At 42.6% G+C, this 25,139-nt stretch overlaps 1 protein-coding gene across 1 annotated transcript; it reads right to left on the bottom strand.

The window, feature by feature from the left end:
- Positions 1 to 10,023: 10,023 nt before the first annotated feature.
- LOC145068175 (uncharacterized) lies at positions 10,024 to 19,720 on the bottom strand. Its single transcript, XM_079015150.1, has 2 exons — positions 19,244 to 19,720; positions 10,024 to 10,128 (listed from the first exon to the last, which is right to left on the bottom strand). The coding sequence occupies exons 1-2, from the start codon at positions 19,718 to 19,720 to the stop codon at positions 10,024 to 10,026; spliced, it is 582 nt and encodes a 193-aa protein (XP_078871276.1).
- Between the last annotated feature and the right edge of the window lie 5,419 nt (positions 19,721 to 25,139).

Raw genomic sequence — 25,139 nt, 5'->3', positions numbered from 1 at the left:
ATCATTCCTTCAACACCCATCTCAAATAAACAAATAATATATATATTCACACAACACGTATTTTATGTAAAATACTTCATATCTATGTGTAAGGTGAAAGTAACTACACACTCACTTGATTTAATGAAAACTGGGCAGCAATTCGTTTCCTAAAACGATCGTTTCTAATAAAACCGGGAGTTTTATTGAGAAACCGGGATCTGCAAAAGTCGGGCTTCGAAACCGAAAAGATAAATTTTCCGGGCATCTCGGGCACTTCGTGGAGTATTCCGGGCTTTACAATCGACATCGGGGCTTCGGGGAAGGTTAAGGTGAAGAAAAGATGAAGAAAGGGGTGAAAATAGCAAATTTCCAAAGTTACCCGGGAAGGCTCGCAGCCTTCTATTTATAGGGTGGAGCTTTTGATCGGACGGCTGAGAAGGAGCCACGCCTCGCAGATCCGAGGGTTCGCAGGGAAGGCTCGCACGAGGGCTGCGCGTGCGAAGGGCTGCTGGCTTCTTGTGATTGGTCCGAGGCGTGTGTCCGATGCTCAGGTTGTCAGCATGTGCGAGGGTCTCGGTGGCACTCGCTGATTGGACCGCGGAGTCGTCTTACACGTGCGAGGCTCGGAGCTAGGTGCAAGGCTCGGAACACGCGGTAGGCATTGCGAGGCTCGGACTAGGCTGCACACGCGTCGCTCCTCGGATGTGCCACGGCTTCGGATGACTCAGCAGCTCGGTGACTCAGCAGGTTGGTGACTCAGCAGGACACGTGGCACTTTTTCAGCGAGGATGACGTGGCAACTTGTGACTATGCGAATTTTCTCGATTTTCGCGCCAAAACTTCTAAAATCCATAACTTTCGCATACGAGCTCCGTTTTTGACGTTCTTTATATGCACGCGTAGCTAAAATTACGCTCTACAACTTCCGTTTAGACTTCGTCGGCTAATTTTGACTTTAAATTTTATATTATTATTTTTAACACACCGGGACAGGAAATCCGTTAAAAATTCATAACTTCTTAATCCGACGTCCGTTTTCGTCAGACTTTTTACCGTTGTGCTCCTAATGACGAGACCTTCAATTCTCGTTTAGGTAGTGTCAGCTAAAAATTGCTCGATCTAAAATTCGAATTTTTAGCTGTCTACTGTTAAGCTGAAACTTCAATAAATCATAACTTACTCATACGAAGTCAGATTTGGGCGTTCTTTTTATCGAACTTCTCGGTTTAACAAATACTACGACTTTTGTTTAGATTACTAAGGCTAAAAAGTAGTTTATCAAAAACTCACTTTTTACGACACTCGGCACCGTGTCGGTTTTGTCGCGAAACTTCGACAGGTCATAACTTATTCGTTATAACTCGGATTTCGGCATTCTTTATATCCCCGAAATCCTTGTTTCAACCACTACAACTTTATGTAAAGATATCGGGCGTATCTCACACTTTAATTTTGACGCTTATTTTTATTTTTAATTAATTAAACCCTAATAATTAAGTATAAAACACATAATTAACATAAAATTCACATAATTCCTTTTCATTTCTTCTAAATGAGTTACAAAGATTAACCTAGACCATTATGTCAATATTAATTCCTAGCCTAGAAACACAGGCGTTACACCATCCCTGACCTTTCTTGAATCACTTTGACCAAAACGCTAAGGCAACTGAAGTCAACTCTCATCAACGGTCAACTGTGACTAGACTCGTCGAGTGCACTCAGGTGACTCGGCGAATCCATGCTTTTCCTCTGAATCCTCCTAAGTTCTCACTCGACTCGTCGAGTTAACCTTTCACTCGACGAGTTACCACTGGTCACGAATCGCGGGGCAACCCGACTCGACTCGTCGAGTCCCCATATGGACTCGGCGAGTTCCCTCCATGGCATCACTCAAATGGCCTTCTGAGGTCAGATCTGCTTCTCTAACTTATAGATCTGACCTTCTTACACCCAAATATGACATAAACGTTCAAGCTTTAAGCTCATGCAACACTCTTATGTCCTTATATGAAGAAATAGCTCCTAAAATGGAAACCTAGATCCATATCATCAATGGAACAGCATAAAGCAGAATGGTTGGGACTCTCTGGACATCTTAAGGTCCAGATCTAAGACTTACTCCACCTTGGGACCTCATAAGCTTCGAATCCAAGCTAAAGAAGGAATAAGAAAACCCTAGATTTAAGAAAACTACCAAATACACGAGAATGAGTATAGATTCATACCTCCTACAACAGTCCCATGCGAAGATATGTTAGATCCACTGCCCCCATCTCGTTCCTTGCTTGATTCATGCTCTTTTCCTTCCACAAAACCCACCAAATTACTTGATTTCATCATAAGAACTCTCCTAAGGCTCCAATGGCAATTTAGGGTTTCTCATAGGAGATATGAGGCGCATCCAAGGTCATAAGTTCCTTTAAATAGGCCCCAACCCCGAAACTTAGGATTTTCTCTGCCCAACACCTACTCAGCGAGTCCATACTTGGACTCGTCGAGTCCTTTCATTAAATACCCGCAATCAACTCGACGTGACTCAGCGAGTCAGGCTCTCGACTCGTCGAGTCCCTCCTAAATCCTCCAAATTGAAACACAAACTAACATTCCTGAAATCCTAGATGTTACGATTCTCCCCCACTTCAATTAGATTTCACCCTCGAAATCGCTCCTCCACATACAAATCGAATCCAATAACCCAATGGCACCATTGATAGGATCTCATGCCATACAATTTCCATCTTCTCTGGATACCTGGATGCCAACAGGGATTCCCAATCCTGGAGGAAAACCAACCCTTCAGATTCTCTCCAGACATAATCCACCAATCGGCTACCGATCCCTCATACCAAACATAGCAACCATCCGAATCACGACCCAACCACTGAACTGCTAACAGAACCCAACCGAACAAAGAATTATCAAATCTCTGCCCTCAAACCCAAAAGAATAATCGTGCTCGCTCTGAATTATCCTCAGACATCTAAAAATCATAAGACTCAGCTCCATTCCTTGTATCCCTTTTTAACACTAAGTACCAGGTCTGATCTCGACCCAATAGTTCAACCTCCAGGGTCATCCGTTGCATTATCCTAACTGTCTCCATGGTTTCCTTCTTACTATAACCACATCGGCCCAAAGTGACATTCGAGTAATGAAGTCCACTTAACCCTAAGAGAATGCTACCTTCCCAACTGAAGATCGACTCAACCCTGACCTTTGTCATCTGTTACTCATAGTTCCATGCAAGTTGCGGTACCTCCCGCACCCGAGTACTGACCCATACAGGTCTAAGACATCATATGACAACAATACTCCTCAACATGGAACCCACCTCAGAATCCAGAACCTCATCTAGCCTATCTAATGCACCACTAGAGCCAAACTCAAACTCTGGAGTTTGGTTCGCCCAGAGTTGGAACCACTCGTCCCAACGAATCACTCAACTCAGAACTCATTTCCTGCAACCCATGCGTACCTCACTTATCCCATTCTTTTGGATTGCAATGACCACACCTTACTTAGAACATAAAGATCCCCTAACATTGAGGAGACCCCGATCTCGCCCCTGGTCCGACCACCAGGTTCCCACAAACTCATAAATTAGGGCCACCCCATCCGTAAAACTCTTCTGCGCCCTGCTCTGATCAAAGATTACTTTATCATAACAACTTCTCGCTAACTAGTGTGTACTACGTCTTCCCATAGCACCACATCAACCTCTTACTGATTGTCGAGTACTACGACTTCCCGCAGTATCAACGTAACTTATAACTGACTGGTGAGTACTACGGCTTCCCACAATATCACCACAATCTATCACTAGTGAGTACTACGACTTCCCGTAGCATCACAACAACCTCTGACTAGTGAGTACTACGGCTTGCCATAGCATCACAACAACCTCTGACTAGTGAGTACTACGACTTCCCGTAGCATCACAACAACCTCTGACTAGTGATTACTACGACTTCCCGTAGCATCACAACAACCTCTGACTAGGGAGCACTACGGCTTCCCGTAGCATCACAACAACCTCTGACTAGTGAATACTACGGCTTCCCGTAGCATCATAACAACCTCTGACTAGTGAGTACTACGGCTTCCCGTAGCATCACAACAACCTCTCACTGACTCATACACTCCGCGGACCAATCATATATAGGTGCATGCACTTACCCAAATTATGCATCACTATATATGGTGGCAATCGCCATAAAAAACATCCTTCTCTGTTGTAAGTCCATATTCTTGGATAATCTCACTTTCTGTTATTAACCGAAAGGACTCCCACTGGAGTCATAGATGCTTGACCTACCACCTGTCGTCTCCACTCAAGACTCAAAATTATCCGAAATCCAATGCATTAAATTCGGATACCTCGATACACCACCGTAGAACCTCACGACATCTCGTCTCATCTACTGATCTTCCTGTTCCACAGCCTGAAATTGGTTGTCTCATCTTCTGCCTTTCCCGAGCTGAATAACAGCCCCATCATTGAACCAGAATTTCTCAACCATCGAACTCACCTTATGAGCCGACCATCTCGAACTCACCATTTTGACCTCGAAGAATCTCTGTTCACCCCAAAGTCTCTGACCAACGGCCAATTGCCATGGAGACACTCATCCTTTTCAAACATAACACATTCATTATCTCGCTCTGCACCTCGTCTCAATCACCAATAACCTTGGGCTCGTGAGTTCGCACTGCCGATCTCTCCGTATCCAGATCTCTAACCATTCTCGATCAAATCTCTAATCCCCTAAATAAAATACCCGATTCTCCACCACTTAGGGTTCGAACCAACCCCAATCGGCGCACCAGTAATCTATCCTAGACTGTTTCCACCAGTAACATTGTATCGACTCTTGGAAGGTGCTACATAATGCTCGATGATCTCCTGACAGAGGTCGAGCAATAAATCAGATGAAATTCTCAGAACTTCCTACCATGACTGCCTTTAGTCATTCAGAATCTCACACCATTCCATCACCGGACCTCCCAACTGTCCAGTATTAACCCTGACTCTTAGTCTGGAAGTAATGATCTACCGTACTCCTTATCATCGACTCCTCAATCCAACGTTCCATCACGTCACTTATCATAAAAGCAGAAACCATATTTCCACTCTTAATACCCATCAAAGACAATAAGGGCCACCGCCCTGATATACTCCTCTTGATCGTCCGACGTTGCAACTAACACATTCCCTACGATACTCAATTAGGGTGTCTCCTGGTCCTTGACCATTTCAGTCCCACTGACGACCTGTTCAAGCTATATCTTTACCTCGCGGCAGACCTACTGTGTGACAACCCGATATTTCGACTCTATGTAATGACCTAAAAAGTCAGGTATTGTAACCACTTTTGAAATAATGAAATTAGCATTAAAAATAAAATGTTCAAAAGTCTCTATTGGATTGCCAAAAATGATAGTTATCATGCCAAGATTTTCAAAAATATAAAGAACACTGAAAACCAAGTCATAACAAAGAAGTTATGACCAGCCAAAGATTCACAACAAAAACCGTCATTACGGTTAAACGTAAAACGAGAAATTTCAATAATATACTTATTAGCCTTAGGTATTAAAATAAAGGTCGTACTTATCATTAAACCATGAACATACATAAAAAGAACGCCAAAATCTGACCTCGTATGAGGAAGTTATAAATTTTCAAAGTTCGTTATAGCGGTAGACAGCTAAAAACTCGAAACAGAGATAGAGCGACTTTTGGCCAGAACGACCTAAATGAGAATCGAAGGTCTCGACAATGGTATTTCAACGGTAAAAAGTCTGGCCAAAACAAACATCAGATAAAGAAGTTATGGACTTTTAACAGACTTTTCCTGCCCCGACATTTTAAAAATAAATAATAAAATAATTTCAAATGTGCCGACGGAGTCTAAACGAAAGTTGTAGAGCGTAGTCTCACCTACACGTGGATAGAAAGAACATCGAAAACGGAGTTCGTATGAAAAAGATATGAATTTTTGAAGTTTACTAAATAATTAAAATATAAATTTAATTCAAAATCCGGTATAATCCGAAGGAGGAGTCACTGGACCGATCCGAGTTACGCCCAGTGTACCCTCGTACGCCTAGCGTAATCAGGTGCTAGGCCTCAGAACGTCCACGTCGCCCCTCTACGCCTCTACGTCCCGTCCCATCCGAGCTCCGGCAGCCGAGGATGCAGTCAGCCATGATGTACGCGTACGCCCAGCGTAACCTCGTACGCTCAGTGTACCGAGGGTCTTTAGCCCCCTATAAAAGGGATGCGAGAGTTCCAGGTAAAATTGCTGAATTCCTCTCTTTTCTTGCGTTTTTACTCCGTTTTGCGTGCAAGTAATATCCCGAAGCCCCGATTTTCATACCCAAGCCCCGAAGGAAGTTTACGCTCTCGAGAATCCAGAGAAAATCCGCGTTCTCGAGTCAAGGTTCTGCTCGGTTTTCGTCTCACCTTCTTCAAGCTAACAGGTGAGTACATACCCCTATAAACTACACTTTCAAATGTTTTATCAATGCGTTTTATACACTTTTAAGGGGGGGGGGGGGGGAATACATGTAAACACACGGTTATTATCGTGTGTAACATAAAGATTCATCTATATACTCTTTTTATCAAGTAAATCATATGTAAAATTCATAACTACTACATGAGAACTTTCGTATGCGATATATATATTCTCGATAACATCTTGTCTTTTGGAAATAAAACATATTTATATATATACACGAATCAAAAACTTTATTTATACTTGAAGTATATGTGATCACTTATGTCCCTATAACTATTATACTTTACATAACAAATAAGAATTACACTAGGGTTTACTATATGAACGAAACACACACTTTGAAAAACTATAATATGTATAGTTTACGAGAAAATCATGAACATTTACATACTAGAAACACTATATCAAAGAGATATTTTCATACACAAGAACAAATGGACATTTTCGTACGTAAATCTGTTTTATACTAAGTTTTTTGAGACATTTCACGTACTTTCGAGTATGCATTTTAAGTCCTATATTATATACCAAAATACCTTGTAGGGGGAGCGTGATACTTGTGTATAGATCTATACGGGATTGACAATCCCACACCTAAGCTGTTAGCTACAGCTAGGCCGGCAGGCCTGTGGTGACAAACGTCATAACTTTCCAACGCTTGAAGAACGTTGTTATAGGCATCCTGGTCAAATAGCATGGTTATAAGACTCACATGGAGTATTAAAAACACATTGATTTACGGGGTTCTTCAAATGCCTTAGCAAATTATACATAGACCTAATATTTTAGGCATGAAAAGCACTATTGCATTACAAGTTTTGGAACATTTAAACTATCATCTACTATAGTAGAAAATATGAGATTTTCTAGGAACATTCAAACATGTACAAACCATTTCATTCTGTTTCATACAAACATTGTTACTAAATACTTATGAACTCACCATCTTAAATGCAGACCTACTCTTTCAAAACTACTTGTATTTCTCAGGAATTCAGTAAAACAGGTAAACAAACAGCTTTTGAAGAAGGGACGCTATGACGTCAGTTTAGTTTCATTTTGACATCATATTGTAATTTGTTTCGAAACAAGTACCTTTCAACAATGTAAACTTTTAAATTATATATATGATGGTTGTATTACTTTCTTTACTATGTATTTAATTGTTATGATACTACATGAAGTCATCCGCCCTCGAACGATTCCGCCGTTCTGGTTTGGGGGTGTAACAGATTGGTATCAGAGCATTGTTTATAGTGAACTAAGTATATCGAACCACATAAGATATACAAACTATAAATGCATAGGGACTCAAAAGTCTCTGACAAAACGTTTTTACACCTGAACCGCGTTTCAATTTAACTTAAACTATTTGAGTCGTAAAAGCACAAATACATGCATACAACGATTTATTTTCATACTTAGAGAAATATAGAAGTAATATAAATAAATTGTGCAGTGCAGGTGTGCCTTGGGATATGTAATCGGAACTGGGATGAATATAGTCTGATCAACTATATTTGTCCGAGAGCCGACTAATGTATGCCAGGGAGTTTCTGCAGTGGACAACAAATTTAAAACTTACCAAGAGCATATCATTAAGAATACTATGGGAGTATTTGGGTATCTTCAACCGTCAAACTTAGGGGTAAATTTTATGTGCTTTAGCTTATAGTCAATTCTTAACCCTATTCACGTATAGACTCAATGGCTGGATTTCAACACCCTGACGACCCCTACTACCCCAACCAAGGCAATGAAGGATGGATTGTAGACGACCCCAAGGAGGAACCCATGGAAGACGAGGAAGAGGAAGATTCAAATAGCTCGGCTTCAGAGCCCGAGGTAATCAATCTGTCAGCCGTCCGACCTCCATCGGTTCAACCTCCTTTTAGGATGGGATTTCAAGGAACAAATCCCATCTGGGGAAGCCACATCCACCATTGGAGCCAGCAGTAAGGATTGCGTCCTCCTTACAGTATGTGTCGGGACTTCTACGATGTTAGCGGAGGAAGTTCAGCTGATCCAGCACTCCCAGTTGTGATAGGCAAACTTGCCAATCAGGCTTATCAATCCGGAGTCCAAGCAAACCGGATTCGCGAGGTTGACATAAGGATGGAAGAGAGTGCTGGTGATATCCGTCGCCTTGACATGCTACAAGGGAATGCTCAACTCCACACCAACTCCCTCCAGGAACAAATGACTGCAACTCTCTCTGAAATGAGAGATTTGAGGGTGCAACAAGCTGCCTTTGACATGCGTCTAATGGGAGCCAAGCACTCGGATGCGGAGTCAAGCTCCAAGCGTAATCCGCGTAGCAAGTAGTGCTCGCCTAACTCCTAAATTTTGATATAGAATAGGACCATCGACTAAAAGTCTTACCTTCTTTAACTTTCTGTAATCAGAGACCTTTAGAAAGGTAAACATCTTCTAACTTCGGATGTAACGCAACCATATGTTTAATATATATAGGGCATACCTCTTTCGTGTGTAAATTATGTGCATTTCATTCGAGTTCATGAGTTTGTTTATTGTTATTCAAACTCCATTGGTGAATCAAACTCAAATCCCTGTGTTGGTCAAACCAAACTCTTGAACTATTAAAGATAGTTAACTCTTTTTCATTCAACTCTCAACCACCAAAACTTATAATCTTTTATTTTTATTTCTTGGCAGCGCGATGCCTCCTCGTCCAAACCTAAGACCCAGGCCGGGCACGATACCTCCACCACCACCACCTCTATCGATGGAAAATGCCGCATTGATTGCTGTTGTAACAATTGCAGTAACAGCAACAATGGCACAAATGAGTAATAATGGGTCGGGAGGAGGAGTGAATAGCTCTACGAATGGCCAACGTCCAATTCGTTCAGGGGATTGTACCTTCAAGGACTTCACCAATAGCAAGCCCATGACTTTTAACGGATCTGGAGGGATAATGGCTCTATCACAATGGATAGAGAAAACAGAAGCGGGTTTCAAGATCTGTGCATGTCTGGTAGTGAGCAAGGTAAAATTTGCCGCTTGTACATTCTCCGAGAGAACCCTGACGTGGTGGAATGGACACGTCAAGTCACTAACCCTGGTAGTGGCAAATTCTATGGGCTGGGAGGATCTAAAACAACTGTTAATGCAAGAGTACTGTCCAAGGGGCGAAGTATAAAAGCTAGAGAAGGAACTTTGGGGCCTTACTATGGTAGGGTCGGACATCATGACCTATACCAATAGGTTTAGTGACTTGGCAATCCTTTACCCAAGGATGGTTGCTCTAGAGAGCAAGAAGATTGAAAGATACATTTGGGGACTGTCACCCCAGATTCATGGAAGTGTACTAGCTTCCAAACCATTCACTTTCAATAGTGCCAAACAGTTGGCACAAGCTCTCGTTGACCATGGATTATGTCAAGGCTTCGCAACTACTGTCCCAGAGCAAACCATAGGAAAAAACAACAACAACATCAGTACCAACAACAACAGCAAGAAGAAATTTTGGAACAAGAGGAAAGGTCAGTCTTCATAGGAACCTTCTAAGAGGCAACAAATAGTGGCAGTCCATGCCACTACTACCACCACTTCTGCTCCGGTTACCCCTGCACCAGCGAAGCAATATGCGGGGAACCTACCAAAGTGCAACAAATGTAATTTCCATCACAACAGAAATTGTCGGGAGATGCACTGCAACAATTGCAACAAGAAAGGGCACACTGCCCATTTCTGTAAGGCACCGACACGACCAATCACCCAAGTCCTTGGAGTCGGGGTGGGCCAGGCATGTTACGGATGCGGTGAGGCTGGACACTACAAGAGGGACTGCCCTAAGGCAAGGAATGCTGGCGGCATGGGAAGAGTGCTGGCAATAGGGCAGAACGAAGCAATAGCTGATCCCATGGTGGTTACGGGTACGTTTCTCCTCAATAACACTTATGCATGCATACTCTTTGATTGTGGTGCAGAAAGGAGTTTCGTGAGTCATAAATTCAAACACATACTAAAACAGAACCCTAAATCACTCAATAAGATATTCACAGTAGAAATGGCAAACAGTAGAATAGAAAGCACAAATGGTATGTACATAGGCTGCACACTAACTCTAAACGAACATTCATTTCAAATCGATCTAATGCCGATCACTATAAAGAGCTTTGATATCATCATCAGTATGGATTGGTTAAGCCTACACCATGCCGATATACTTTGTCACGAAAGGGCCGTTCGCCTAAACCTGCCAAACGGCGAAACTCTTGTATTTTTGGTGACAAACCCAGTACCAATTTACAAATCATCTCTTGCGTCAAAGCCCATAAATACCTACGTAAGGAGTACCATGCCTTCTTATCCCACGTAGTAGACAAGGACAAAGAAACGAAAAGCATCAAAGACATTCCGAAAGTATGCGATTTTCCCGATATCTTCCTTGAAGATCTCCCAGGAGTCCCACCAGAACGACAAGTCGAGTTCAGGATCGATTTAATTCCCGGAGCTACCCCAGTAGCTAAGTCGCCGTATCGTCTGGTGCCAGCTGAGATGCAAGAATTATCCAGTCAATTAAACGAATTGCTCAACAAAGGACTCATCAGGCCAAGCTTCTCTCCTTGGGGAGCGCCAGTCCTGTTCGTAAAGAAGAAGGATGGATATTTCCGTACGTGCATCAACTACCGAGAACTCAACAAGCTCACTATCGAGAATCGATATCCCTTACCACGCATCGACGATTTGTTCGACCAACTCCAAGGAGCGAGTTATTTCTCGAAGATCGATTTGAGATCCGGGTATCATCAATTGTGTAACACCCCGTTTATAAAATAAATAAATAAATGTATAGAAGCCCTTAAATGAATAATAATTGAGCGAGGCGTTAGTTTCGAGGAGTTAAAAGTCATAATTATAGAAGTCAGGGTGCGTTTGGTAATAAATGGATTTAAATTGAAAAGATTTGAAGGCTTAAGGGGCTTATTGGTAATATAGGGATCTATTATGAAAGGAATTTATGGGATCAGGGTTTAAAAGGTAAATTTTGGATTGATGCCGAAAATTATATGGGGAAGAGGGACCAAAAGTGTATTTTTGGCAGAGTAGTTTGATTTGGAGTTATGGGATATATCCGATCCCTCATCCTCTCGTCAAAGGGGTGCAGCCAAAGAACCCAAACCCTAGACCGTGATTTATCACACCCGCCATCATCAATTTTGCTCTTACTCCGGTCACCCATGGCTGCCAACGACAACTGCTCCCAGCCAATGTCGCCGCCGCCCAGGGAAATCGCTTACGATCCAATTCCGTCGTCAATTTGGGCTACTGTTAGTCGTTGTGGACGAAGACAAGGAGTCACCTCCTTCCACCGTTCCATCCACCACTGTTTCATCACCTCTCCGACCACCGAGCGCCATCTCTGACTGCTAGCGCTGCTGTTGATGCAGTACCGCCGCTGGGTCGCCTCTTCGTGTTTCTTTCTTCTTCTTCTATTACTCAGTCAGCCATATCGCCGGTATCGATAGGATGGGACACCACCGTGGTCGTGGTGGGGTACTGCCGATGACGCTGTGATCGTCAAGAACCACCGGGAGCTGTTGCCCGCCTCCCTATGTCCGCCTCCGCCTTTGCGGTTCTTCTAAGTTGCTCCGGGTGTGCTCCGCCATCCTTTCCCGTTGTCACAAGCTCGCTGCCGCCGGAAGATCTCACGAATAGTATAGACTAGCCACTGCCACCACCGTGAGGTGGTGGCTGCCATCGCAGTGTTCCATAAGGTGGGTGGCTAGGGTTGTGTTGTAATCATTTAGGGTGTTTTGTTTAGTAGGAGTTCACAGAAAAGCTACCGCCACCACCGTGAAGTGGTGGCTGCCGCCTTGTACCACCATCGGCCACCACTAGGGTGGTTGTGTGTGTGTGTGTGTTAGTTAGTTAGTGTGTGTGTGTGTGTATAAAGCATTGTAATTGTAATTTCCAAAAGATTAATGAAAAGAAATGGAAAACCACCACCTTAGGGTGGTGGCCGCCGCCGTGAGCCGCCATTGACCACCACTACCCGAGGCGGTAGTGGGTAGTGCCCCACAAGCAAACCCTAATGGGCCTAGCAAGACCCTAATGGGCTCAAAGATTAATTTTGGGCCTATTGGGCCATGTTTGAGTGGAAACCCTAATTAGGGTTTAGAAAACCCTAATTGTGAGTAATTGGGCCTTGGAATTATTGGACCCATCTTTGGGCCATTGGGATTGGAGTGTGTGTTAAGCCCAAATCACTCCATATCACTTATCTAGTAGAGTAAAGGACTTAATGGATTAAGTCCTTAATGGGTTAAGTAAGAAACACTTAACCCTAGTTATCTAATGATGTGAAACCCTAATTTCACTTGGGCTTTGTGTTGGGCCATCCAAGAATAATCAAATGGACTAGAGTAATTAGTTGGGATCTAGGATAAGGCCCATATGAAGGACTGGGCCCAATTTGGAAAATTGGGCCATAGATGGGCCATAGTTGGGCCTAGATGGTTGTATAATATTGGGCCCTTAGAATGAGACATGTTGGACTGGACTGAACAATTGGGCCTTAAGGGAAGTCCATGTAGAGGTTTGGGCCCAATTTGGAAAGTTGGGCCATAGGTTGGGCTTTGATCCCTAGTTGACTTTGGGCCTATGGATTGGGCCTTGGGCTTGGGTAAGCCAAGCTAAGGGTAATGTAGTAATTATCCAAAGTATGTATTTATAGTTATGAGTTCGAAGCCAATTATTAATTGGGTGTTATTTTGGTGTTGACAGTTCGGGAATCTGTCATCTAGCAGCTAGGGTTGAGTCTGCGGGACTTCAGCAGTGTGGGATTGTGTCTATGGGACTTCAGCAGTGTGAGGTGAGTTTCCTTCTAGTAGGAACGAGTCTACAGCCACAATGTCGGCCCGTTTAGTTAGCAGTAGTTCCGGACTACAGTCCGATGCAGTAGTTCATTATGCTTGGTGTCTTTGTGATACATATGAGTTATGTGTTTCGGACTATGGTCCGATGCAGTATGCAGTATATGTGTTTATATTATATGCTATGATTATGTTATGCTATGTTCAGTTAGTTCCGTACCTCGGTCCGATGCAGTAGTTACAGTGCTTGATGTCTTTGTGATTCAAGCATGTTTTGTGTTATGTGTTCCGGACTCTGTTCCGATGCAGTATGCAATATATGTATTCATGCTAGTTGATATGTTTATGCTATGTTATGTTCAGTCAGTTTCGGACTTCGGTCCGATGTAGGGGACAAGGTCCCAATCAGTTCCGGACTTCGGTCCGATGCAGTCAGTTCCGGACTTCGGCCCGATGCAGTTAGTTCCAGACTTTGGTCCGATGCAGAGGGCAAGGCCCTGGTTGGTTCCGGACTCCAGTACGATGCAGTTTCTGGACTTCGTTCCGATGCAGAGGGCAAGGCCCTGGTTAGTTTCCGGATTTTGGATCGATGCAGTTTCTGGACTTCGGTCCGATGTAGTGGGCAAGGCCCAGTAGATGCTTTATATGTTATTGCAAGGTATGCGGTAGTTTGGGGGAGCTCACTAAGCTTCGTGCTTACAGTTTTCAGTTTTGATTTTAGGTACTCAGTTTTCCAAAGAGGAGCTCGGGAAGATTGCAGTGCACACACCATTTGTTCATGTGACACCCAATTTTTTTGCAAAAATTTTAAACTTTTAAAACCCATCTTAAATTAAATTAAAACAACTGGAATAGTCATAACATAATCCATCAACTTAATAATCATATAAAATAAGTGCGGAAGTAATAATAATAATAAGGTCCCAACAAAATAACTAGTAGCGATGTCCCGATGCTCCATGTCAAGCCTTAGCCTCTTTAATCTTAACACCTGAAAAGTTATAAGGGAAAAACGTAAGCACGAAGCTTAGTGAATTCAAACACAGAGATTGTACTAACATTCATATTTACTAGCCCTAATTCATTTTCCAATTATAATGATAAAGGAAAAGAACGAATCAATGTCTATATTACGAGAAGGACTTGTAGGTTTGAACCGCACCGGGAAGATCCCGTATCATTTGGCCCTAATCACCGCACCTCACGAAGAGTATTACGTTGGTGATCTAACCTACCCACCGCGCCGGTAAATCCATATCCTTTGGTGGTGTCCCCATATCCATAATTAGTTACATACAGTGCACATGTATGAATTAAAACAATACTTATATAGCATGCTTTTATAATAAATTCAAATAATCACACACGAGCTAACTAGCAAACACAATCATCAATACAACGGTGTGAGAGAACTCACCTTGAGTGAGTATTAAGGATGGCTAACAATCAAATAATGCTACCAAGCTTGAGCAAACTTCAAAACCTCACCTAAGAAGGACTAAAGGTTAGAAAGGAGAAGTAATGAAGCTATGAGTTGAGAAAAGAGTAATCACAGCAAGGTCTCTGAAACAGACCTGCTGTTCAAAACGGATTTACTCCAAAATCTAAAACAGAAACATAGCTTTAACTAAATTTTATAGGAAACTATGATTGCTCTGGATTCCACAACTATAAAGAACTCATTCTAACTCCAAAAGATAAATTAAATATGAATTTTACAAAATGGTGTATCACTTCTGTCTCCAACAATACAGTCAAGCGATGTTGGCCAATTCTACCCAACTTGTGAGTAGAATTCGTCCAAAAGAAAATTAAGAGAAGTAAAGGACATACAAGTGAAAGTCTCAGAGTTGGAATTGAATGAAAAGAATCTCTCAAACTCCAGATATAAAATTCACATTGTGGACAATCACAGCACTAGCAAAAGCTGGTGACTGCCCACTGACCTGGAGTGTGGATCCATTCAAACCAATTTATAATTGTAAATAACAACCCATATTCTCCAGATATTAAATTCATAATATAAGGAACATATAGAAACTTGGAATCACTCTGGATCCTTTTCCAAGCCTTAGAAATGATGAAAACAAAATGACATATCAGAACAGACCCGGATCAGACCTAACAGCAAAGATGACATTCTTTCACATAGATAAAGCCCTTATCAGTGAGGTTGGCCTTCGTAAGAAAGTTAGCCAACTCAATTTTCGAACGTTTGAAACTGGTTTGGGGTCCGTTTGAGTTCTAGAACTCCAGATATGATTTTTACAAAATGACTACAGATCCGATGGAAAACAGAATCGTAGCCACCCGTGATTCCTTTTTGGCTTATCCATCCTTCTCCTTTTGAAACACATTTTAAGATGTGTTCATCATCCCAATTCAGTCCCCATGATAATGGTGGTACTAAAAAGGGTTAGGGATCATTAGGATTTCATTTATCCACAAGGATGTAATAATAATCAACATGAAAATAAACATAAACACATAAAATCATCATTCTCCCTTTTAGGGTTTCCATGATCTTTTGCCACATGTAATCCCCTAGATCCATCATCCACCATATATGGGATGAAGATAGGATCTTGAGATGATGTATAAAATACAATTACAAATAAAATAAGAAGGAGAAGAGGTGAAGATGAAATCATAAAACTAGAACAAGGTTATGAATCAAGTTGTAAGAAAGGATAAGGAGGTTCATACCAATACAAATCAAGGCTGGAAATGAACAAGAATTAAGCTCCAAACAGCCCCTTGGCTGCTCTTGATCCCAAAGAGAGTGAGAGGGACGATTTTTGAGAGAGAGGGAGGGTTTAGAGTGTTTTCCTTGTGTGTGTTCCAAATGATTCAATTTACACATTAAGTACTATTAACTAGATGGACTTTGCAAATAGGCCCATAGCCCATGGACTTCAATAAAAGGAGTTTACAAGATGATCAAAAGAGTCCAATAACATAAGAAATCAGACATTGGTTAAATAAATTAACCCAAGGTTACAAGGATAATTAAATTAAAATAACCAAACGTACCGAGAAAACCCAGGGCGTTACAACTCTCCCCCACTAAGAACGGACTTCGTCCTCGAAGTCAAAACCTAGAAACAGATCCGGATAATGAGCCCGCATCTCGCATTCCGGTTCCCAAGTCCATTCCGAACCCTTCCTATGTTGCCACTGCACCTTAACCAGGTTTATAGTCTTGTTGCGGAGAGCTTTCGTCTTTCATTCTAAAATAGCGATTGGTTTCTCAACATAATTGAGACGCTCGTCAATCTGTATGTCCTCCTGTGGTATCACAGTGGTCTCATCAACAACGCATTTTCGTAACTGAGACACGTGGAACATATTATGAATTAGACTAAGCTCGTCAGGAAGCTCTAAATGGTAAGCCACCTTCCCCACACGGGCTATGACCTTGTAGGGTCCAATGAATCGAGGTCCGAGCTTTCCCCGCTTCCGAAATCGAATCACACCTTTCCAGGGGGAGACTTTAAGCAACACATAATCTCCCACCTGGAACTCAAGATTGGGGCATCTTTTGTCAGCATAACTTTTCTGACGACTGCTCGCTGTGACCAAATGATCCCGAATCACTTGGATTTTCTCCGTAGTCCGTAGCACGATATCGGTACTCCCAAGTACCCTCTGCCCAACCTCGCCCCAACAAACAGGCGTCCTGCACTTCCTCCCGTACAAGGCTTCATATGGAGGCATTTTAATGCTCGAGTGATAGCTATTGTTATAAGAAAACTTAGCTAGATGTAGATGGTCATCCCAACTACCCCCAAAATCAATCGCACATGCCCTAAGCATGTCCTCCAAGGTCTGAATCGTCCGCTCACTCTACCCGTCTGTCTGCGGATGGAAGGCGGTACTAAAATGTAATTGTATGCCCAATTCCTCTTGAAACTTCCTACAGAACCGAGAGGTAAATCGGGTGTCTCGATCGGAGACGATAGAAACGGGCACCCCATGTAATGAGACAATCTCCCGAACAAAGATCTCGGCTAATTTCTCCGCCGATGAGCTCTCCTTTATAGCCAGAAAGTGAGCACTCTTAGTCAAACGATCAACAATCACCCATATCGTATCTGATCCTCGGGCAGTTCTAGGAAGTTTTGTAATGAAGTCCATGGTTAGATGCTCCCATTTCCATTCAGGAATCTCCAATGGTTGCAACTTCCCATGCGGTTTCTGGTGTTCCGCCTTGACCTTCCGACAGGTCATACATTCTTCCACAAATTGTGCCACATCATTCTTCATTCCATGCCACCAGTAAGCCTCATGAAGGTCCCAATACATTTTAGTAGCACCAGGATGGATAGAAAATTTTGACTTATGAGACTCATCCATTAGGGTTTTCCGATTTCCCCCGGTATATGGAACCCAAATCCTACCATAGCGAGTCAGCAAACCCCGCCCGTCTCGTTCCATCTTAGGCAACTCTTTCCCAATCTTTTCACGCCTGATGTTTTCCTCCAGTATTGCCGTCTTTTGGGCGTCCCGGATTAGATCTAACAAAGACGACACCATCGTGATCCGGAGACACTTAGCTCGAATCGGTTCGGCAGATTGTTTACGACTGAGAGCATCAGCTACCACATTAGCTTTACCGGGGTGGTAGTGAATTTCACAATCATAATCTTTTACCACATCCAACCATCGAATCTGCCTCATATTCAAATCCCGCTGCTCGAACAAATATTTTAGACTCTTATGGTCAGTGTATATGATAAACTTCACTCCATAGAGATAGTGTCTCCAAATCTTAAGAGCGAAAACAACAGCCCCAAGCTCCAAATCATGAGTGGGGTAGTTTCGTTCGTGGGGTTTCAGCTGTCGGGAGGCATAGGCTATCACCCTATCTCGTTGCATTAACACGGCACCAAGACCTTGAAGCGATGCATCACAGTAAACCACCATATCCTCAACCCCATCAGGTAAGGCCAAAATCGGAGCTTCACACAATCGTTTCCTTAACTCATCAAACGCCAGTTGCTGCTCTGGGCCCCAAACGAATTTCATTGATTTCTTGGTCAATTGGGTGAGTGGTAAGGCGATTTTAGAGAAATTTTCAATGAACCTCTGGTAATAACCGGCTAAACCCAAGAAACTGCAAATTTCAGAAGGTGTTTCCGGAATCTTCCATTGTTTAACCGCATCAACCTTGGCTTGATCGACCTTGATACCTTGTTTGTTTACCACATGCCCCAAGAACTGAACTTCTTCCAACCAAAATTCACATTTTGAAAATTTAGCATAAAGCCTTTCTCTTGCCAGAGTTTCCAGAATCTCCCGAAGGTGTTGCTGATGCTCCTCTTTGCTCTTAGAATAGACTAAGATATCATCTATGAACACTATGACCGAACGGTCAAGCATCAAGCTACACACCCGGTTCATGAGATCCATGAACGCTGCGGGTGCATTGGTGAGCCCAAAAGGCATCACTACGAATTCAAAGTGCCCATATCGAGTACGGAATGCTGTTTTCTCAATGTCTTCTTCACGAACACGCATCTGATAGTAACCGGAACGTAAATCAATCTTGGAAAACCAAGATGCTCCCTGAAGCTGATCGAAAAGATCGTCAATACGTGGCAACGGGTACCTATTCTTTATCGTGCGCTTGTTTAGCTCCCTGTAATCAATACACATTCGCTGGGATCCATCTTTCTTCTTCACAAAGAGAATAGGAGCACCCCAAGGCGAGCAACTTAGCTGTATAAACCCTTTATCACTTAGTTCTTGAAGTTGATCTTGGAGCTCTTTCATTTCAGGTGGTGCCAAGCGGTAAGGAGATTTCGCTACCGGAGTCGCACCTGGCACCAAATCAATGCGGAACTCCACTTGCCGAATAGGTGGCAAGCCAGGGAGTTCCTCTGGAAAGACATCACTGAAGTCGGAAACGATAGGAACGTCGTCTAGTGCTATAGCAGAAGAGCAAGAAGCCATAGCCAGGCGGGGAATGTCCCCCTGAATAATAAGTTCTCCACCTCTAGGGTTTCGAACATGAACTTGCTTCTTACGACAGTGGATTTTCGCATCAAACGCATCAAGCCAATCCATGCCTACGATAACGCAGAGCTCTCGCATCGCAATAGGGATAAGATCAATGGGGAATTCAACTCCAGAAAACTCGAGAGTGTAACCCCGATAAACATCGGTGACATAAATAGTGTGGTTGTCGACAACATCGACAACCATTGGGTGAGCCAATTTTCCGATATTACGCCCCAAACGATTAATAAATGTGTGAGATACAAAAGAATGGGTAGCACTGCTATCAAACATAACAACATCGAGCTTGGAATCTAGCAAATAAGTGTCTGCCACTGTCGTTGTAATCACTGGCTCCTCCACAGTCATCTAGTGAGCACGACCTCGTGTCACCATAGTGGTTCCCTTAGAGGATGATGCAATTGCAGGATTTGTACCCCTGTCTCCTTTACCAGTCTTCAACTTCGGGCATTCGGGCTTCTTGTGTCCCGTCTTGTTGCAGTGATAGTAGACGGGGACTGCAGAAGTAATATGAGGTACTGCACTCGCAGGGGGATCCCTACAATTCTTCCAATGATGCCCTGGCTTTTTGCAGTTGTAGCATATAGACATATTTTTCTCGCCCTGAAGACGTCCTATACTCATACCTTGACTTACTACCCTGCTTTTGCATTTTCTGGGCATCTCTGGATGTCTTGGAAGAGGTGTCATTGGCCTTCCTCTTGGACTGGGTCTGCAACTCGATTTCCCTCCTCCTTGCTACATTCATGATCACAGATAAAGTCGAGAACTCCTGCATGCTAACGAATTCCCGAATCTCGATACGTAGGATGGCCGTGTACCGGCTGACTAACCAGGCCTCGTTCCCAGCAAACGAGGGGCAAAAAGATAGCATCTCCAAGAACTTGGCGTTCAGGTCACTAACGGATTCGGTAGTCTGCTGTAAGGCCATGAACTCTTGCTGCATCCGCTGCTGCTCCACCTTAGGCACATATTGTGCCTCAAACCTCTCCACAAATTGGGCCCAAGATATGGCCCTCACTTCGTCTTCGTTCAATAGAGCGGTGATGGTGTTCCACTATGTCTTTCCCCTTTTTCACAGCTGATTCATGGCGATCACTGCTTTGTACTAGTCCGGACACCCAACACTTATGAAGGCGCCCTCAACATCTGACACCCAGGGCTTAGTAGCAACTGGGTCGGATTCACCATTCCAAAGAGGAGGGCTACACTTGTTGAACTTCTCGAAGTAGTATGCCGAATCCTGAACAGGCAGAGACAGTAACGCTTCCCCAGGAATAGCCGCGAGGCGCTCATCCAGAAGAGCACCGAATTGGTTGATTATGTCGTTGGTCACACCCGGGATTAGTTCGTTGAAACCGTTATTGAATTCCTCAGCGACAATATCCCTAACTTGCTCCATTTGGAGCTGATTAAGTCGAGCAGGCGGAGTCATTGGTATCCACAGAAGAAGGAAAATCTTAGAAACAATTCAGCCTAGATATTTCTAGGAAGACAAAACACTCAGCTTGCCGAAAAATTATTCAACCTTGCCCCGACTCGAAACCGGCACCGATGTTTCAAATAGTAGGGGCCCTTCTACTACCTTCCACACAAGTTCCAATTTCGCATTCGCGTCTAGTTTCAAAATTTCCAGTTCGCTCTAGCCGTTAATTTTACAACTCTCTCACATGTTAACACTAACTAAGTGTGTAATCTAATATTTTAAGGCTAGTAGAATCCAATTCATAGTCAACAATTTAACATAAACATTTAACATAAGAAATAAGGCTTACTTGGCTGGCTGACTGGTACACCGCGACATCTTCCACTACTAGTCTTTAGAAGGTTTGAAAAATATTTTAAAAAGAAAATAAACTCTTATAGAGCCTCAAATTTGAGTCTAGAACATCCACAAGAATGCCTAGTTCCCTCAAACTGTGGCTCTGATACCAACTTGTGACGCCCAATTTTTTTGCAAAAATTTTAAACTTTTAAAACCCATCTTAAATTAAATTAAAACAACTGAAATAGTCATAACATAATCCATCAACTTAATAATCATATAAAATAAGTGCGGAAGTAATAATAATAATAAGGTCCCAACAAAATAACTAGTAGCGATGTCCCGATGCTCCATGTCAAGCCTTAGCCTCTTTAATCTTAACACCTGAAAAGTTATAAGGGAAAAACGTAAGCACGAAGCTTAGTGAATTCAAACACAGAGATTGTACTAACATTCATATTTACTAGCCCTAATCCATTTTCCAATTATAATGATAAAGGAAAACAACGAATCAATGTCTATATTACGAGAAGGACTTGTAGGTTTGAACCGCACCGGGAAGATCCCGTATCATTTGGCCCTAATCACCGCACCTCACGAAGAGTATTACGTTGGTGATCTAACCTACCCACCGCACCGGTAAATCCATATCATTTGGTGGTGTCCCCATATCCATAATTAGTTACATACAGTGCACATGTACGAATTAAAACAATACTTATATAGCATGCTTTTATAATAAATTCAAATAATCACACACGAGCTAACTAGCAAACACAATCATCAATACAACGGTGTGAGAGAACTCACCTTGAGTGAGTATTAAGGATGGCTAACAATCAAATAATGCTACCAAGCTTGAGCAAACTTCAAAACCTCACCTAAGAAGGACTAAAGGTTAGAAAGGAGAAGTAATGAAGCTATGAGTTGAGAAAAGAGTAATCACAGCAAGGTCTCTGAAACAGACCTGCTGTTCAAAACGGATTTACTCCAAAATCTAAAACAGAAACATAGCTTTAACTAAATTTTATAGGAAACTATGATTGCTCTGGATTCCACAACTATAAAGAACTCATTCTAACTCCAAAAGATAAATTAAATATGAATTTTACAAAATGGTGTATCACTTCTGTCTCCAACAATACAGTCAAGCGATGTTGGCCAATTCTACCCAACTTGTGAGTAGAATTCGTCCAAAAGAAAATTAAGAGAAGTAAAGGACATACAAGTGAAAGTCTCAGAGTTGGAATTGAATGAAAAGAATCTCTCAAACTCCAGATATAAAATTCACATTGTGGACAATCACAGCACTAGCAAAAGCTGGTGACTGCCCACTGACCTGGAGTGTGGATCCATTCAAACCAATTTATAATTGGAAATAACAACCCATATTCTCCAGATATTAAATTCATAATATAAGGAACATATAGAAACTTGGAATCACTCTGGATCCTTTTCCAAGCCTTAGAAATGATGAAAACAAAATGACATATCAGAACAGACCCGGATCAGACCTAACAGCAAAGATGACATTCTTTCACATAGATAAAGCCCTTATCAGTGAGGTTGGCCTTCTTAAGAAAGTTAGCCAACTCAATTTTTGAACGTTTGGAACTGGTTTGGGGTCCGTTTGAGTTCTAGAACTCCAGATATGATTTTTACAAAATGACTACAGATCTGATGGAAAACAGAATCGTAGCCACCCGTGATTCCTTTTTGGCTTATCCATCCTTCTCCTTTTGAAACACATTTTAAGATGTGTTCATCATCCCAATTCAGTCCCCATGATAATGGTGGTACTAAAAAGGGTTAGGGATCATTAGGATTTCATTTATCCACAAGGATGTAATAATAATCAACATGAAAATAAACATAAACACATAAAATCATCATTCTCCCTTTTAGGGTTTCCATGATCTTTTGCCACATGTAATCCCCTAGATCCATCATCCACCATATATGGGATGAAGATAGGATCTTGAGATGATGTATAAAATACAATTACAAATAAAATAAGAAGGATAAGAGGTGAAGATGAAATCATAAAACTAGAACAAGGTTATGAATCAAGTTGTAAGAAAGGATAAGGAGGTTCATACCAATACAAATCAAGGCTGGAAATGAACAAGAATTAAGCTCCAAACAGCCCCTTGGCTGCTCTTGATCCCAAAGAGAGTGAGAGGGACGATTTTTGAGAGAGAGGGAGGGTTTAGAGTGTTTTCCTTGTGTGTGTTCCAAATGATTCAATTTACACATTAAGTACTATTAACTAGATGGACTTTGCAAATAGGCCTATAGCCCATGGACTTCAATAAAAGGAGTTTACAAGATGATCAAAAGAGTCCAATAACATAAGAAATCAGACATTGGTTAAATAAATTAACCCAAGGTTACAAGGATAATTAAATTAAAATAACCAAACGTACCGAGAAAACCCAGGGCGTTACAACTCTCCCCCACTAAGAACGGACTTCGTCCTCGAAGTCAAAACCTAGAAACAGATCCGGATAATGAGCCCGCATCTCGCATTCCGGTTCCCAAGTCCATTCCGAACCCTTCCTATGTTGCCACTGCACCTTAACCAGGTTTATAGTCTTGTTGCGGAGAGCTTTCGTCTTTCATTCTAAAATAGCGATTGGTTTCTCAACATAATTGAGACGCTCGTCAATCTGTATGTCCTCCTGTGGTATCACAATGGTCTCATCAACAACGCATTTTCATAACTGAGACACGTGGAACATATTATGAATTAGACTAAGCTCGTCAGGAAGCTCTAAATGGTAAGCCACCTTCCCCACACGGGCTATGACCTTGTAGGGTCCAATGAATCGAGGTCCGAGCTTTCCCCGCTTCCGAAATCGAATCACACCTTTCCAGGGGGAGACTTTAAGCAACACATAATCTCCCACTTGGAACTCAAGATTGGGGCATCTTTTGTCAGCATAACTTTTCTGACGACTGCTCGCTGTGACCAAATGATCCTGAATCACTTGGATTTTCTCCGTAGTCCGTAGCACGATATCGGTACTCCCAAGTACCCTCTGCCCAACCTCGCCCCAACAAACAGGCGTCATGCACTTCCTCCCGTACAAGGCTTCATATGGAGGCATTTTAATGCTCGAGTGATAGCTATTGTTATAAGAAAACTTAGCTAGATGTAGATGGTCATCCCAACTACCCCCAAAATCAATCGCACATGCCCTAAGCATGTCCTCCAAGGTCTGAATCGTCCGCTCACTCTACCCGTCTGTCTGCGGATGGAAGGCGGTACTAAAATGTACTTGTATGCCCAATTCCTCTTGAAACTTCCTACAGAACCGAGAGGTAAATCGGGTGTCTCGATCGGAGACGATAGAAACGGGCACCCCATGTAATGAGACAATCTCCCGAACAAAGATCTCGGCTAATTTCTCCGCCGATGAGCTCTCCTTTATAGCCAGAAAGTGAGCACTCTTAGTCAAACGATCAACAATCACCCATATCGTATCTGATCCTCGGGCAGTTCTAGGAAGTTTTGTAATGAAGTCCATGGTTAGATGCTCCCATTTCCATTCAGGAATCTCCAATGGTTGCAACTTCCCATGCGGTTTCTGGTGTTCCGCCTTGACCTTCCGACAGGTCATACATTCTTCCACAAATTGAGCCACGTCATTCTTCATTCCATGCCACCAGTAAGCCTCATGAAGGTCCCGATACATTTTAGTAGCACCAGGATGGATAGAAAATTTGACTTATGAGACTCATCCATTAGGGTTTTCCGATTTCCCCCGGTATATGGAACCCAAATCCAACCGTAGCGAGTAAGCAAACCCCGCCCGTCTCGTTCCATCTTAGGCAACTCTTTCCCAATCTTTTCACGCCTGATGTTTTCCTCCAGTATTGCCGTCTTTTGGGCGTCCCGGATTAGATCTAACAAAGACGACACCATCGTGATCCGGAGACACTTAGCTCGAATCGGTTCGGCAGATTGTTTACGACTGAGAGCATCAGCTACCACATTAG

Source organism: Lactuca serriola, chromosome 8 (assembly GCF_051521515.1).
Source record: "Lactuca serriola cultivar US96UC23 chromosome 8, Lser_US96UC23_V15, whole genome shotgun sequence".
Taxonomy (NCBI): Eukaryota; Viridiplantae; Streptophyta; class Magnoliopsida; order Asterales; family Asteraceae; genus Lactuca; species Lactuca serriola.
Note: the sequence above shows the minus strand (reverse complement) of the source record. Positions and strands in the feature narration are given on the sequence as shown.